The sequence below is a fragment of the Dipodomys merriami genome, unplaced genomic scaffold (genome assembly GCF_024711535.1).
Source record: "Dipodomys merriami isolate MVZ:Mamm:240054 unplaced genomic scaffold, mDipMer1.0.p SCAF_2, whole genome shotgun sequence".
Lineage (NCBI taxonomy): Eukaryota > Metazoa > Chordata > Mammalia > Rodentia > Heteromyidae > Dipodomys > Dipodomys merriami.
Window position 1 is genome coordinate 56,951,066 of NW_027203381.1, and position 17,873 is coordinate 56,968,938.

At 41.0% G+C, this 17,873-nt stretch overlaps 1 protein-coding gene across 1 annotated transcript in view; it reads right to left on the minus strand.

Annotated features, from left to right (window-relative positions):
- Positions 1 to 434: 434 nt before the first annotated feature.
- The window catches only part of Mccc1 (methylcrotonyl-CoA carboxylase subunit 1), a 61,180-nt gene continuing 43,741 nt past the window's right edge, over positions 435 to 17,873 (minus strand). Inside the window, exons 15-19 of the mRNA XM_070029670.1 lie at positions 13,745 to 13,794; positions 8,730 to 8,867; positions 7,417 to 7,527; positions 3,139 to 3,210; positions 435 to 1,342 (exon numbers count right to left, since the gene is read on the minus strand). Coding sequence (XP_069885771.1) covers positions 1,214 to 1,342; positions 3,139 to 3,210; positions 7,417 to 7,527; positions 8,730 to 8,867; positions 13,745 to 13,794 — 500 coding nt within the window. The 3' untranslated portion in view covers positions 435 to 1,213. The remainder of the gene's footprint in view (positions 1,343 to 3,138; positions 3,211 to 7,416; positions 7,528 to 8,729; positions 8,868 to 13,744; positions 13,795 to 17,873) is intronic.

Below are 17,873 nucleotides of genomic sequence, written 5' to 3' on the forward strand. Positions count from 1 at the left end.
TTTGATATTATCCCACATAATCTCACCTTTGACACGATTATGTTTTATTTTCCTAATTAAATCATAGGCATATTAAAATAGAGACTATTTTATATTCCTTTGTATTTTCCACAGCACTTAACATAGTTTTATGTACTTGGGAAAAAAACCCACAATTCAACAGTTTAATATTTCAATAATTTATGAAAATGCAGAGGACTGAATACTTGCTAGTAATAGTAACATAAAAACCTTGACAAAAAGAAGAAAATAAAATTGAAAAAATTTTTTTCCTTTGTAATAAGAAAAAGGCTTTCCAGATTTAAGTATATAGAAGTAGTTTTGTGCTGGTGGCTCATGCCCGTAATCCTCACTACTCAGGAGGCTGAGATGTGAGATGGCACCAAAAACAACAAAACCCCCACAAATGTAGAAGTAGAGCCTTTTACACCCTGTGTAGAAATCAAATTTATTCAAGTTAAATATTAATGGACAATTCTAGTATAGTACACATTTTTACAAGCTTAGAAAGCATAGTAGAATAAAGGTAGAGGTGTCTAGAGAGAAACCAATCACAAAGATTAGAAGTAAAATAACATCCTGGCTTTATGTCTCTGAAACACATTACTCTGTGTTTTCATCATGATTGTAACTGGGAAGTAATTCCTGGAATTACTGATCCCTTCTCCTTCAACAATTCCTTTGAGCAAGTTGTTGCTGGGCCCCTTTTTGAAAAGGATGTATATTTGTTACAACGTATAAAATTGTGAGGCATATACAAATAACACTGGCTTCAAATACAAAAGTAGAGTTCAATTTATTAATATGAAAATCTTTTAAGATAATTCATTGTATTTGTGACCCAAGTACATGATTCCCAAATATGAAAGAGTGTGTGTGTGTGTGTGTGTGTGTGTTTGTGTGTGTGCCAGTCCTGGGGCTTGAACTCTGTGACTAGGCACTGTCCCTGACTTTTTCTTTTCTTTTCGTTTAAGGGTAGGGCTCTACCCTTTGACCACAGCTCCACTTCTGGCTTTTGGGTAGTTAATTGGTGATAAAGAGTCTTAAGGACTTCCCCGCCCAGGCTGGCTTTGAACTGAACCCTAATCCTCAGAATCAGCCTCCTGGGTAGCTAGTACATGTTCTTTAAGAGACCTGGGACCAGTGGGAGGGGCTTTGTTTTTACCCCACAGGTAAGAAGATACTGCTCACTTCACTCCTTCTTAGGCGTTGTTTACTGTGATTTCCCTTTGTCAGCTTCTTCCTCCTCAAACTCCACTAAAGGAGTGTGTCTGTTGGCCTGAGAACCTTCTCTGTAGAATACCTTCTTTATTGTGCCATTCTTTGGAGCCTTTATGGTATGCTGCAGAGACACAAGACCCAAAAACAATGGTGGCCTTATTAATGAGGGCTGGATATATACCATCAGGAAAACCAGACAAACAATGGATCCATGGTTTTGATGTTCTTACCCCCCCCCTCCCCCCGTCTCTGTGATGGTCCTGGGGGGCTTGAACTCAGGGCCTGGGCATTTCCCTGAGCTATTTTGTTCAAGGCTAGTGTTCTACCACTTCAGCCACAGCTCTACCTGTGGCTTTTTTGGTGGTTAATTGGAGATGCTTTTCACAGGCTTTCCTGGCTGGCTGGCTTCAGATCACAATTTCAGATCTCAGCCTCCTGAGTGGTTATGATTATAGGCTGAGTAGCTAGGATTACAGGCATGAGCCATTGGTGCTTAGCTTTGCTTGCTTGCCAGCTTGCTTGATTTACTTCCCTCCCTCCCTCCCTCCCTCCCTTCCTTCCTTCCTTCTGCACCCCCCCTCCAAATCTTAGTACACAGATAATTGTATCATTTTTTTTTTTTTTTGGTTGTAAGGGATCAATGCTTGGACACAGCAGAAACCCCTTCACATACATGACTAGGAAGCTGTGGTATAACCAGCAGTCAACAACTCTGGCTTCACATTAGATTCTTAGCCAGGAAGCTTTGAAAAATGTATGTACTAAACTAGGGGCCTGTGAGACCCTGTGTAGGAGGCATGAGGTTCAATCCCAGCCCATATAAAGTAACTATGGACCCCACTCCTGGAGATCCCAACTCATTTGGGGAAATAACTTTGAAAAGCTCCCTAGGTGAATGTAATCTGAGAACCAATCACCTATAGTTTGTAACCATCCAAAAACCTAAAAAGCCAATTTGAGCTGATTGAGGTTTTCACTCTGATACTAACCTAAGGCTTGGCACTCAAGGCTCAGCCTTATAAAATACTAATATAGTTTACATTCAGTTGGGTTATTACCTGACATCAGACTAATGACAAATTTATTCATCTCAGAATCTAGAAATGACAGGGGCAGTTGGGTACCGGTGGCTCACGCTTATAATCATAGCTACTCTGGAGGCTGAGATCTGAGGATGGTGGTTCAAAGCCAGCCCAGGCAAGAAAGTCCATGAGACTCTTTATCTCCAATTAACCACCAGAAAACCGGAAGTGGAGCTGTGGCTCAAGCGGTAGAGTGCTAGCCTTGAGCTGAAGAGCTGAAGGACAGCACCAAAGCCCACAGTCCAAGCCCCACGACTGACAAAAAAAAAAAATGACAGGTGCAATTTCACGAAATAAAAAACACATGTTTAGAAGAATGATTGTTTTGTTTTGTTTCATGCAATCAATTCTGAGCCAATCTTTGAGTGGTAGTATTTAAAATGATTTTAACAACAAGCTCAAATGGCTCATGCCTATAATCCTAGCTACTCAGAAGGCTGAGACATAAGGGTCTCAGTTTGAAGACAGCCAAGCAGGGACATCCATGAGACTCGTATCTTCAATTAGTCACCAAAGATCTGGAAGTGGAGCTGCGGTTCAAGTGGTAGAGCACCACCTTTGAGGGAAAAAGCTCATGGACAGTGACCAAGTCTTTAGTTCAAGCCCCAGGACCATCACACACACACACACACACACACACACACACACACACACACACACACACACACACACACACACACACACACACACACACACACACACACACACACACACACACACACACACACACACACACACACACACAGAGTATTAACTTATTAAATAAGGCAAAAGAACAACCAGGTCTGACAGTTCACAAGGTTTACTTGGCCAGTGAACTTGTGGTCTCACGTACCTCCATCTTCATGGCGATCATAACCATGAGAGAATCCCCAGCTTTTACTCTGTCTCCAGCTTTCACAAACACCTAGAGATTCAGAGTGATGGGTTAATATTTTAAAACACAGAGGTCCTTCTGGCTAGGTTGTCTGCCAGACAAATGTGCTGGTGCAAACTAGAGCTCTCTAGCCACTCCAGCATGCTGGCACCAGTGGCAGACAGCAGCACTGCCTAGAGCCTTCTCCTTCCCCAAACCACTTAGTTTTCTTGAATCAGATGACTATGCTCTATAAAATTTTGCATTCTTTTCATGATAAAATAAGATATACCATGCACAGGGAGAGACAAATGTATATAAATGTGTCCACGCTGAGTGGAGAGGTGAATGTCCTGATTTTCTAGCATTGGAATTATGTAGGGCAACAGGTAAAATCGGAACAGTTCTCTGCATTGTGTAGGCAATCCTTGTATACGAGAAATAATTTATTAGAAACTCCCCCCAGATGTCTCTACTTTCTTTTTTACATGCAAGAACAAACTGATATTTCCCACATGGGTTCCCAATGTTTTTGTTAACTAGTTACCAAAAAGTTTTGGGTCCCAATGTGGTGGCATATACCTATAATCTCAGCTACATCAGGAGTAGAGGTCAGAAAAATCATAGTTCAAGGACATCTTGGGCAAAAGAAGTTAGTGAGATCTCTATCTCACCCAGGCAGAGGTAGCATACACACACAATCTCAGCTCCAGGGGAGGCTTATGTAGGAGAACTGTGGGCCTGGGCAAAAATGAAAGTAAGTATGTGAGGAATAAAGGGCAAGGGGAAGCTGAGTGCCTGTAGCTCACGCCTGCAACCAGCTGTATGTAGCTGAAGGCTAGCACTTTACCACTGCACAGGAGGCTGAGATTTGAGGATCATGGTTTGAAGCCAGCATGGGTAGGAAAGTCTGAGAGACTCTTACCTCCAATTAACCACCAGAAAACCGAAATGGAGCTATGGCTCAAAGTGGTAAAGTGCCAGCCTTCAGCAGAAAAGCTCAGTGACAGTGCCCACACCCTGGGTTCAAACCCAATGACTGACCAAAAAAAAAAAAAAAGTCAAGGGGAGTGGTTTAGCACTTGTGTGGCAAATGAGAGGTTTTGGTTCAAATGAGAGAGAGAGAGAGAGAGAGAGAGAGAGAGAGAGAGAGAGAGAGAGAGAGAGAGAGAGAGAGAGAGAGAGAGAGAGAGAGAGAGAGAGAGAGAGAGAGAGACCATGTACATGTATAATAACAAAGCAGCGCCCTCTAGAGGAAGCCCAATTTGGAGGTTCTGTAAACCTATATACAGCTGGGTGCTGGTGGCTCATGTCTGTAATCCTAACTACTCAAGAGACTGAGATCTGAAAATCATGTTTCTAAGCAGCCTGGGCAGACAAATCTGAGAGACTCTTATCCCCAATTAATCAGCAAAGAGCCAGAAGTGGAGGTGTTCTTCAAGTGGTAGAGTGTCAGCCTGGAGCAAAAAACCTAAGGCACAGCATCCAGCCTGTGTTTAAGCTCCAGTACAAGCACAAAATAAGTAAATAAATAAATAAATAAACATATATAGAAACAGGTCTTTAAGCTCACCCTTCCTTGGAGCAAATATTTCCAGAGGTGTACAGTAGGTGATTCCAATAATTAACCTCCTGTATTTTTTGTGGGTTCTAAGAACACATAGCTACATGCTTCTTTGTATGTGTCGTACTGGGGATTAAACCCAGGGCCTCATAATGTATGAGGGAAGCACTCTCCCACTGAGCTATGATCCTAACCCATAGGTGAATTTTTATGACTGAAGTGTACTCTGAAGGCTCTACTGTAATCAAGTGCATAAAAGTTGACTGATGAGCCAGGTGCCAGTGGCTTACACCTGTAATCCTATCTACTCAGGAGGCTGAGATCTGAGGATCACAGTTCAAAGTCAGCCTGAGCAAGAAAGTCCATGAGACTCTTATCTCCAATAAACCACTAGAAAACTGGAAGTGGTGCTGTGGCTCAAACAGTAGAGCACTTGCCTTGAGCTGAAGAGTACAGAGAAAATGCCCAGGCCCAGAGCTCAAGCCCCCTGACTGATAATCTATAACCACTTGTCAGTCTGTGTTATGGGCTGAATGGTGGTGCCCCCAGAAATTCATATACTGAAATCTTAACCCACAATGTAACAGTATTTGGAATTGGGGCTCTTGGGAGTCCATTAGGTTCATGAGGCTCTGTAATCATAAACAGGATCAGAGTCCTAATAAAAGAGGCCCAAGAAGCCTGTTACAGTGAGATCATTCTTTTCATGAAACTAGGAAACACACACCAGATTGCCTGGTACTTTGATCTGGGATTTTCCAGCTTCCTGAACTTTGAGAGTAAATTTCTCAGATATAAGCCACACATAGTCTACAATTCTGTTATAGCTGTCAAAATGCACTAAGATAGTTTAGATCAACTCTGAATAGATCTTACATTCACCATACAACCAGTCTTCTTCACCAATACCAGCCTTTCACCTTTTACTTTAACACAGATATAGATGTGTATATTAGAGCAAATGCTTTTATTTCAGGATAAAATTGTTCCTGTTAACATTAAAAACCTGTCTTAGGGAGCTGGGAAGGTGGCTCAGTGGTAGAGCACTTGCCTTGCATGCCTGAGGCCCTGGGTTCGATTCCTCAGCACCACATAAGCAAAAAGAAAAAACCTGGAAGTGGTGCTGTGGCTCAAGTGGTAGAGTACTAGCCTTGAGCTGAAGAGCTGAGGGACAGCACCTAGGCCCAGAGTTCAGGCCCACAACCGGACCCCCTCTCTCCCCCCAAAAAAAACCCCAAAAACCTGTCTTAGATAATGCTTAGGGAATACTCCATTTTAATACATAAAAACTATTTTAGCTCCGTGTAGTGACATCCTCTTGTAGCCCAGTAGTTCAAGATCAGCCTGGAAAACAGGACATCATCTCAAAAAAAAGGACAATTTGAATTTTTTTTTTATCAGTGCTGGGGTTTGAACCAAGATCTTTGTGCATGGTAAACACATACTCTCTACCACTGAACTAGATAGACTTCCAGTTCAGGATTAGTTCTATTTATACACTCAGACACACAGAATCACACACACAAATATGTGTTTTTTTTTCTTTTTGAAAGTCTTGCTATGTTTCCTAGGATGGCTTCCAAGTCCTGAGTTCAAATGATCCTCTTGCCTCAGCCTTCCAGATGGCTGAGACCACACATGTTCAATCTACCACACCTCACACAAGTGTACTTCGCTGTAAATTTCACTTTCAAAAATAGCAGTCTCAGCCAGATGTAATGGCATATATCTATAGTCAGGAGGCTGAGGCAGGAAGATCGAGTTTGAGGCTAGTTCAGAAATCCATTGAGTTTCAGGCCATTCTGAACTATATAGTGAGAGCTTGTCTCCAAATCCAACCAACCAACCAACCAACCAATCAACCAAATAAACAAACACAAGTTCCTTTCAAAGAATAAAAACAAAACAAAATCTGGGTGCTGGTGGCTCACTCCTAGCTACTCAGGAGGCTGAGATATGAGGACTGTGGTTCAAATCCAGCTCAGGGAGGAAAAGTCTGTGAGACTCTTATCTCCAATGACCCAGCAGAAAAACAGAAGTGGAGCTGTGGCTCAAAGCTTGGCAAAATGTTAGCCTTGAGCAAAAGAGCTCTGGGGGCGACACCCAGGTCTCAAGTTTAAGACTCACTGTCAACTGAAAAAAAAAAAAGAATAAACATCAGTCTTGGGCTGAATGCTTAAACATGCAAAAGGCCTGGGTTCAATCCTCACCACACCCCAAAACAAAAACAGTGACTAATATACCCAGAAATTTCTTTCTCATAAATTATCTATGTAGGTATTTTCACTCAAAATAGAAATACTTAAAGTTAAATCTATAACCAATCCTCTTTCTTTCTTTCTTTCTTTTTTTTTTGTTGGTCATGGAGCTTGAACTCTGGGCTTGGGCGCTGTCCCTGTGCTCTTCAGCACTCTACCGCTTGAGCCACAGCACCACTTATGGTTTTCTGGTGGTTTATTGGAGATAAGAGTCTCATGGACTTTCCTTCCTGGGCTGGCTTTGAATGGCGATCCTCAGATCTCAGCCTCCTGAGTAGCTAGGATTACAGGTGTAAGCCACCAGCTCCCGGCTCTCTTACTTTCTTGAAATGTATGCTTTTATTGAGCAGGATTAGAAAGGAAGGAATGCATATGAAGTCAACAAAGACACTTACTGGGCCTGTAAGCACCATTCTACAGATGTCACATAATTACCTTTTCAATGGTTCCAGTCATTGGAGCTATGGCACCTACTCCTTGGATTCCTTCTGAGCTCACAGAAGACAGGTATTTGGGTACTGGAATGTCAATCTCAGTTCTGCCTTCCTATACAAAGAAAACAAACTGAAAATGGGATTAAGAGCCCCCCCTCCTCCACTGTATTTTTTTTTCTAATACATCTGAGCTACTGATGCTTCTCAAGTTACCCATTAACTATTTCATCATGGATGCCAGGGTTATGATCTTGCTTTGTGGTCTCGAACAAATTACTAAATGCTCTCAGATTTGGTCTCCTATTAAAAGGAGTAATATACATAGTGGGTAAATGTTGAAGTGTATATTAGGTAACAGAGGTACCACCTGGAAGTGGTTTTTAGAAGAATCTCCACTAGCTAGTGCTTAATCTATGCCAGGAACTTAACATTTATATTTATTATATCACTATGTATATTTATATATTATATCATCAATCATAAAAACAACTCTATGAAGTTGATACTGCTGTTGTTCCTATTTCTAGATGGGCAACTGAAGCCCAAATAGTTTAATGATGGGGGGTGGGGAAGGGAGGGTCCAGATACGGATAGTAGGTGGGAAGGGTCAGGATCTGAACCAAAAGCAGCTCTGCATTCCAGAACTCAAGCTTTTCACCACTCCACATATGTGTCTCCCACCATATTGTAACGGCACAGTCGGCTTTGAAAGAGAACACACTTGGTAACATGGATTCATCCTTGACTCCACTATGGGATATTAAAGCCATCTCATCACAAAGCACTGTGATCTGAAAGATGGTGCCCAGATATGCCTGGGCATATCTGTCTGGGCAGAAGGACTCATCCATCAGTAGGCTCCTAAACAAAGCCATGATACCCTTTGATCATGAGGTGCTTATAACCCATCTGCCTTTCTGCTGTCCACTTCCCTACAAGGAACATCTGGCCCACAGAATCCTCTCCCAGAGGTCACCTCCCAAACCCCAGATTCCAGATGTCAGGAGAAGGGTGGCCGGGGAACGTGTGTAAACATCACAACCTGGGGGAACATCACCATGAAGGCCAGACCGACAAGGACAGAATGTCTTATTTCAGAAAAAGGAAGAAAACAGCTGCGTGTCTAACAACAAGAATCTGTGTGAGTAAGAGATGAAGGGAGAACCAGGGAAGGCAGGAGTATGGCAGAGACATGGAGTGGAGGGGGAACGCAGGGAAATGCAACGAGAGTAGCAGAAGGAAGCGGGATCTTCTCTCTTTCAGTGAAATGCGTACAGTGGGCATTTCCCTCTGAACCCCAAGAAGACACAGTACCATGGAAAATAGGTAAATCGTGTTGTCCAGGATAACCAGCTTAGCTTTACTGGCCACTCCATTGACAGAACACTTGAGGTAAGTGCAATCTCCCTCGCTATGAAGATCACCAAGGACTTGGAAGGTCTTCTCTTCAATCTGAAAGAAACAGAAAAGAGCTTTAAAAAGAACAACCCTGCAGAATAAATAAAATCAGAACCAGCCTTCACTCTAAAGGTAAAATATAAAATATACTTTTAAAAGCCTTGTAAGAACTTCCCTCTGAGATTTCTTATCAAAATACTTTAGATAGAAACAGCAATAGGATTGAAAAAAAATAGTTATATAATCTGCCCATAACCTGATAATACTACAGATAAATTTAAGAACAGAAATAGTTAAATGGGGTTTGGTGGCTCACGCCTGTAATCCTAGCTACTGAGGAGGCTGAGACCTGAGGATCGGTTCAAAGCCAGCCCAGGCAGGAAAGTCCAGGAGACTGTTATCTCCAATTAACCACTCAGAAAACCAGAAGTGGCGCTGTGGCTCAAGTGATAGAGCACTAGCCTTGAGTTGAAGAGCTGAGGGACAGCACCCAGGCCTAGAGCTCAAGCCCCATGACCGACAAGACAAAAAAACCCCAAATCAAAAAAAAACAACAAAGGGCAGAAATAGCAATACAACTGCTTTGTTAAATGGCAGCTTTTTGTACAACTACTTAAAGATCATAATTTTTTAAGATCACATTAAACTAGCTAAGTAATTAAAAACATTCAAATTAATTAAAACCATTAAAACACATTAAGGGTATATTACATGTTAAAGCTAATTTATTCTTCCTTTTTTTTTCTTTTTGTGCCAGTACTAGGGCTTAAACTCAAAGCTAGGACTTTTTTACTCAAGGCTGGTATAGTATCACTTGACCCACAGCTCTACTTCCAGCTTTTTTTGCTGATTAATTGCAGGTATGAGTTCCACTAACTTTTATGTGTAGGCTCTCTTTGAATCACCATCTTCAGATCTCACCTTCCTGAGTAGCTAGGATTACAGAAACTATCAATGCTTACCTATTAATTCTCATTTCTGAGCACCTCGATAAAAAAAAAAAAAAAAAAAAAAACCCTAGTTTTCCTGTGCCAATGTTGGTAATGAAGAAAACCAGAATTATATAATTAGGCAGTATATATGTATGTACGTATTATTATTATTTGCCAGTCCTGGGGCTTGAACTCAGCGCTTGGGTGCTGTCCCTGACCTTCTCTGGCTAGCAGTCTACCACTTGAGCCACAGCACTACTTCTGGCTTTTTCTGTTTATGTGGTTCTGAGGAATCGAAACCAGGGCTTCATTCTTGCTAGGCAAGCACTCTACTACTAGGCCACATTCCCAACCCTGATATGTATTCTTTTATATCATTAATATATAGATCAAGTTCATATGTTTAGGTTATGATTTAAGAAGAAAAGTTAGCTGAAGACTGAACACAGTATTTACTCTGAGAGATTGAATGCCAAAGAGCAGATTTTCCATTAAGTGTTTTAAGGAAGCTAATAAAAACACATGAAATTTTTGTGTTTTGAGGGTATTTTCTCCTATACCCACTCAAGAAAAAATTCCCTTATCTGAAAAAAATCAATTTTAAATATTTTTTTCATTTACATTCTTTTGTTATTAGTGCCTAAGTTCTGTGGCTATTCTTTTCTGATACATTATATAGGCTAAGGTAAAATAGGTCATACTGCAATATTTAGACTTTGGTTCTCATCTATCCTAAATTCAATGTGATATTTTATTCTGCCTTCTAACCTACTAAAAGAGCCATTAGAATGTGAAATCGTCAGGATATAAGGGTTGGGTTGGAAATAGTTCTGTTTAAAGATTCACAAAAGCATTCTCAATTTGTGAATTTACTTCCATGAACCAATTAGAACTGGTAATTTACTTCAGTAGTTACCAGGGACATGAAAGAGCCCCAGAAACAGTCACCAATATGAATTCTAAAGCTGGTGGACACCCCATGGTTCTTCAAATCTCAGAGAAAGGAAAACATTCTGTCTCAAAGTCTTGAAGTCTACTATCACCAATAATTCCATTTCATAGGATTTAAAGCCTTTAAGCTCATATAAAAATAATATATTTTATTCCTTGTGTTTGTTCCTTGCTATAGGAATTTGGTAAAATTCCTACAATTTAAAACGTTTTTACAACTGGGCACTGGTGGCTCATGCCTATAATCCTAGCTACTCAGGAGGCTGAGATCTGAGGATCGCGGTTCAAAGCCAGCCTGGGCAGGAAAATCCATGAGACTCTTATCTCCAATAAACCACAAAAACTGGAAGTGGCGCTGTGGCTCAAGCAGTAGAGTGCTCGCCTTGAGCTGAAGAGCTAAGGGACAGCGCCCAAGCCCAGAGTTCAAGCCCCATGACTGACAAAAACAAAAAACAATATAATGTTTTTACTGTTTCATTTTGCCAATGCAATGGCCATCTTTTAATTGAGGGCTATCATCAACTTAACACTGGAGGTTATTAAATATAATCTGCAGATTCATTGGGGTTCCTAAGATTCATTTAGGGATCCATGAAGTCAAACTATTTTCATTAAATAACGAACATTTTATTTGCCTGTTAAACTCTCATTTTCTCAGGAATACTTGGTGGAATATTCTAGAAGCTACTGGACATGTGATAAAGTTATCGTTCTGATGGCTGGTGGAATATGTACTTGTATAATTTTAGATTTTCCATTTTTTCCATTTATCCTATAACTCAACAATAACTGAATAATTAGGTTAAAAAATAGACAAAGAATCCAGACACTTGTGGTTCATGCCTGTAATTTTAACTACTCAGGTAGCTGAGATCTGAGGGGTATGGTTCAAAGCCAACCCAGGTAAGAAGTCTGTGAGACTCTTATCTTCAATTATCTTCAACCACTAAAAAGCCAGAAGTTGCTCAAGTGATTATGTACTAGCCTTGACAAAAAAATAGTCTGGGCCGTGTGTGTGTGTGTGTGTGTGTGTGTGTGTGTGTGTGTGTGTGTGTGTGTGTGTGTGTGTGTGTGTGTGTGTGTGTGTGTGTGTGTGTGTGTGTGTGTGTGTGTGTGTGTGTGTGTGTGTGTGTGTGTGTGTGTGTGTGTGTGTGTGTGTGTGTGCTATGCATATGTATATATAAACAAGACAAAGAAAGCCAGGTGCTGATGGCTCATGCCTATAATCTTAGCTACTTAGAATGCTGTGATCTAAGGATCTGGGTTTGAAGCCAGCCTGAGCAGAAAAGTTTGTGAAGCTCCATCTCCAATTAATAAAATGCCAAGCTGTAGCCATGGCTCAAGTAGCAGAGAGTCAGCTGTGAGAGTATGAGGCACTGAGTTCAAGCTGCAGAACCTATGAGAAAAAAGAACAGGCAAAAGAATATTGGGACTGTTAGTACACATGTGTACTCTCAGACTTCAGGAGGCTAAGGTAGGAGGATCATAAGTTTGAGGCTAGCCTGTGCTACACAATGATCTCTAGGCCAGTCCCAACTATATAGCAAGACTGTGGCGTGGGGTGGGGAGCGGGGAGGGGGAGGCAAAAGACTTGAACAGACATTTCTCCCAAGATATACAAATGGTCAACACCTATCTGAAAACATGTTCAACATCCTAAGTTATCCATCTGCAAATCACAGTCATGATGTCATACCACTTCTACTCACTGGTGAAAGTAATAGCCATTGGATGGCTATTACTACAAAAGCAGCAATAACAAAACAGGATATAGAAGTGGGTGGGACAGAGAGAGCCTGGGTCCCTAGTGTGCAAAATGATGCGACTGCTGTGGAGAATAGTATGGTGGCTTCTCCAAATCTAAATAATGGAATCATACCATGATCTCACAATTCGTGATAGATCCCAAAAGTGTTTAAAACAGTTTCTTCTCATCTTCCTAGCAACATTAATTCACAATAGCCAAAGGTGAAAATAACCTGTGGCCACTGACAGATGAGTAGATAAAGAAAAGGTGGCATATACATGTAATAAAATGCCTCAACAAGGGAAGAAAATTCTGGTGCATGTTACATTGGACCAACCGAAATATATCAGGAACAAAAGGAGAGATATTAAATGATCTCAGTTATGTCAGGTACCTAGAGTAGTCACATTCAAGACAGCAAGTAGGCTGTGACCGGTGGGTATCAGGAACAGAGGAGAAACAGACTGGAGTTAACAGTACTGCATTTTGGTTTTAGAAAACAGAAGAAACTCTGGAGTCATATGGTGGTGATAACTATGCAACAGTATGAATGTGATACCATGGAGCTGGATTAGAAATGATTAACATGCTTCATTTTATGTGTATTTTACCACAATTAAAAAATAACGAAGCGCTGATGGCTCATGCCTGTAATTCTATATACTCAGGAAGCTGCCAACTGAAGATTGCAGTTTAAAGCCAGGCCAGGCAATTAAGTCTTATCTCCTATTAACCACCAAAAAGCTGGAAGTAGAGCTGCAGCTCAAGTGGCACAGCACTTCCCCTGAGCAAAAAAAATCTAAGGGATAGTGCCTAGGCTCTGAGTTCAAGCCTCATGACTGGCAAGACAACAAACCATTTTTCTTAGTTAACTTTTCTAAATGCTAAATAACTTTACTTGAAACTAATAAAAGCTCTTTGACCGAGGTGTAATTTCCTCAATAATTTTTAAGAGCGTACGAGGTTTCTAAGATGTAATACTTGAGAACCGCTTTTTGATGTAAATACACAAACCTACTTCAACGGCTTTATTAGGTATGTGATTCAAAGGTATTAACTTTTTGACAAGTTTGTATTCTTCAGGGAACCACAACCACATCCAAAGGGAGTAAACACGGATTAGAAACTACATAGGGGTAATTTTCATAGACTGGTCTAAAGTAAAAGCACATGACATTCTCCTAACTACAGTTACAATAGCCCAAGGCTTACAAGAAACTAGAGAGTGAAAAAGGACCCTATAAAGTACGAGAGAGATCAGATTTAGCTCCAAACTAAAGAACAAATGCTGCAAGGCTTACCTGCATGCTGTATGACCCATCTGGGTTATATGTTACAGCTATGGTCACATCTTTACAGAAAAAGGGGAAAAATTGAAGAAAAATTAGAAGACATTCAATTATTTCATAACTGATCTGCCAAAAATCTCACTTTCAATCCGATAACCAGCTATTCAAACAAACATTGATCTTTTAGCTCGATGTGGGTACACATTTTTCCTTTGGAAGACATCTGTCGGGCAGGTTTCAATGAAAAGTAAGTTTTTCCCATCTTTATTTAAAAGAATGGACTTTTAGCTGGGCACTGGTGGCCCATGCCTGTAATCTTAGCTACTCAGGAGGCTGAGATCTGAGGATCTTGGTTCAAAACCAGGCCAGGCAGGAAAGTCCATGAAACTCTTATCTCCAATAAACCACCAGAAAACTGGAAGTGGCACTGTAGCTCAAGTGGTAGAGCACTAGCCTTGAGCTGAAGAGCTGAGGGACAGACCCAGAGTTCAAACCCTACAACTGACAAAAAAGAAAAAAAGGAATGGACTTTTAGATATTTTCATGTCTGTCTCTATTTTTTGAGCTATTAAATGTGTATGAGACTATAATGATGGTCAAATAAATGCTAAAGCCATCTACAAATTTTAACAGACCATACAAACCAAAGCAATTATTCAAATTACTGAAAGAAATAGGATGAAGATTATTTTATAAGTTGGAAACCAAAGTGTAGCTCAGTGATAATACATATGCAGAGACTGAGGTTCAATTCCTTTCTTTCTGAAGGAAGGAAGGAAGGAAGGAAAGAAGAAAGGAAGGAAAGAACAGGGAGGGAGGGAGAGAGAGAGAGGGAAGGAAGAGAAGGAAGGAAGAAAAAGATGGGAAGGAGGGAGAGTGGGAGGGATGGAAAGGAAAGGAGAGAGGGGAAGAAGGGAGAGAAAGGAGGGAGGGAATAAGAAAGGAAGGGAGGGAGGGAGGCAAGGACCAAGGCAGGCAGAGAGGAAGGGAGGGAAGAAGGGAAGGAGGGAGGAGGGAAGGAAGACAGACCACATGCTGTGTGGCAGAGAACACTGCTCAACATTACTCTATCATTTTGTCACCTCCTGATACTTCAAGAATCATTTTGATGCTGCCAACAAGAATGTTTGTAGCCCCAACTTCCTTTCTCTAGAACCCTGAATATTCATTCCTAGCTGGATGCTGTACTTGCACCTTGAAATAAACATTCTGTGTCTGACAAGTAAGTCACCATCTCCAATGGTGACTTACTCCTGACCTGGGATCTCCATGAGGGATACTGCTGTTCTCCTTGTAATCCTGGGTTAAAACTTGTCATTCCTGCCTCATTCTTCTCTGTTTTTCATATCCAATAGTTACTATACAGCTGCTACATTCTTCCCTTGGAGAACTGGCCTCTGCATTGTTTCTTCCCATTCCCATTGCTTAGCCTTGACCCAAGGCCCAAAAGTCTCCAGTCTGGCTGGCTCTGAGGAAGTCCTCCATGCTCTTCCTGCTTCTTGTTTCCAAAAACACTTGGAAACTAGGCAGCAGAGGCTCATGCCTATAATCCTAGCTACTCAGGAGGCTGAGAGCTGAGGATCTAGGATTGGAACCAGCTCAGTCAGGAGAAAGCCAGACTCTTGTCTCTAATTAACCACTAAAAAGGTGGAAGTGGAGCTGTGGCTTAAAATGATAAAGCACTAGCTTTGAGGAAAAGCTAAGGGGCAGTACCAAGGCCCTGAGTTCAAGTCCCAATACTGGCACAAACAAAACAAAACAACAAAAAACCTTGGCCTATTGGTATTGAAGGTCCCAACTTCTCCGTCTTTCTCCTATACACATGGCCCTAGGCTCCAAGCAAACTGAAAAATGGGGAACTAATAGTATTCTATATGTTCTACACTCATAGCTACCCCTTCACTACACTGCTCTAACCAGCTACAATGAAACCACTTACCTCCTCTCTGCCATGCTTACTGTCTCTGGGAATTATACGCCTAGGAATTCACTCTCCTCTGGACATTTATTCTCCTCGCCACCCCCGCCACCCCAGACCTGGGGCTTAAACTCAGGGCTTGAGCCCTGTCCCTGAGCTTCTTTGGCTCAAGTATTCTTACCACTTGAGCCACAGTGCTATCCCAGATTTTTCTGTGTATGTGATACTGAGGAATCCAACCCAGGGCTTCATGCAAGTACTCTACCACTAAGTCACGTTCCGAGCCCTGGACATTTATTCTTGTGTATATAAAAAATTAATTTCAGTTCTCCTCTTATCCAGAATTAAGATAGAGTGGGTTATCTCTCCATCAGTTTTGTAAAATAACTAAAAGTACAGAGCCAAGTGTCAATGGGTCAATGGCGCATGCCTGTAATACTAGCTACTCAGGAGAATAAGATCTGAGGATCTGATTCTTATTATCTTATGGATAATAAATGGATTTCACTGGACTGTTCTGAAAATGCAAATGAAATATTCTATGGAAAGTGTTTTCACACAGTATCTGAGAATATTCAATAAATCATAGCCATTTTTATTATAGCAAGTCAGGCAAGGTCTTGTGAAACAAGGCCAATAGTAACAAAGTAAAAAAAAAAAATCAAGTCTTAAATACAGAACCTAAAATATCTGTTATTCTCATTAAGATCTGGAAAGGCTGGTTCTACTTTAGACTCATAAATGCCCCTGGGATTCCTGTGTGGTGTACTCTTATCTAACCAGACACAGCTGATTAGTATCTTTCAGACTCACTGCCGCATTTCTCAAAGCTACTATAGTTGAACAGGATTATTTTATGGAATACTGTCACTGAATGCTGTGAACAGCAACTGCATTGGCTTTTCAATTCTCTCTCTCTCTTTCTCTCTTTCTCTAGCTATATAAATATACACACATATATTTATTTTATTTATTTTTGTGCTAGTCCTGGGGCTCTAAACTCAGGTGTGTACTACCAGTATCTGGCTATTTATTTTTAAATAATACTTACTTTTGAAATATTTTTAAAGTAATTTTATTGTTATTATTAGGGTGCTGTACAGAGGGATTACCATTTCATGAGTCAGGTACTCATTACTGAAGATCTATCTATGCCACTAACAGAACTGGCTCATCTGAAACAACCACATATACGATTCTTTTCCTTAATTTACAAAGAGGCCACTCCAACTTTCTTGCTTCTGATTACCTGCATTCACATAATTGTCTTCAGTGAGATGTTCCTACATTTTGGAGGTAGGTTTTTAGAATGAAATGAGAAAAGAACTCAGTGTAAAATGCACAGGTTAACCACTTGTGGAATGCCACTATATAACGGATATCTACATAGTTTCTTTAAGAAAACTTTCTTTGAGAGATCTAGGAGCCGGTGGCTCACACCTGTAATCTTGGCTACTCAGAAGGCTGAGATCTGAGGATCATGGTTCATAACCAGGCAGGGAAAAAAAGTCCATGAGATTCTTATCTCCAATTAACCAGCAAAAAGCTGGAAATGAAGCTGTATCTATAGCTTCAGACTTGTGTAAAAGAAGCTCACGGACAGTATCCAGGCCCTGAGTTCAAGCCCTGATACATACATACACACACACAGAGCTTGGAAATACACCCAAGGCACTAAAGGTATTGCCCATATGGCCTCTGGATAACGAAATAGCTTCTTGAGAACAGGTCCTAAGTATCTCTCCCTTTCTACTTCTCTTCCTGTATGCTGATTCAGGCCTGACAGTCTCAAGTCTGGTTGGCTCAGTGCAGATATTCTAGGATGCCCTACTTCCTATCTCAACTTTTCCAATTAGTTTTTGTGAAGGAAGAGTTTGATTCTAAGTGAGTAGATATCTAGAGAGCTGAAGTAAGGAAGCTGTGTTTAGAGAAGAGGGAGCAGAGATCAAGCTGGATACCTCATGGTTAAGTTATCCAGTCTCAAGCCCAGCTGGCTTCCTATGCAACCTTTCCCACAGCAGAAAGGACATGCTCATCATCTGTCACAGGATTCTGGTCCCTTCAGTATACTGTCCCAGGCATGAACCATAAACTGCATTTTGGCTTAGGTTTCAACTTCTTCTGACTATAGTTAAAATAAAATGAGTTCCTATTTTGGGCCTACTCAAACTACTTTGCAATAACAACTAAATGTTTCACAGGAGAAGTGGGAGAAATAGCATG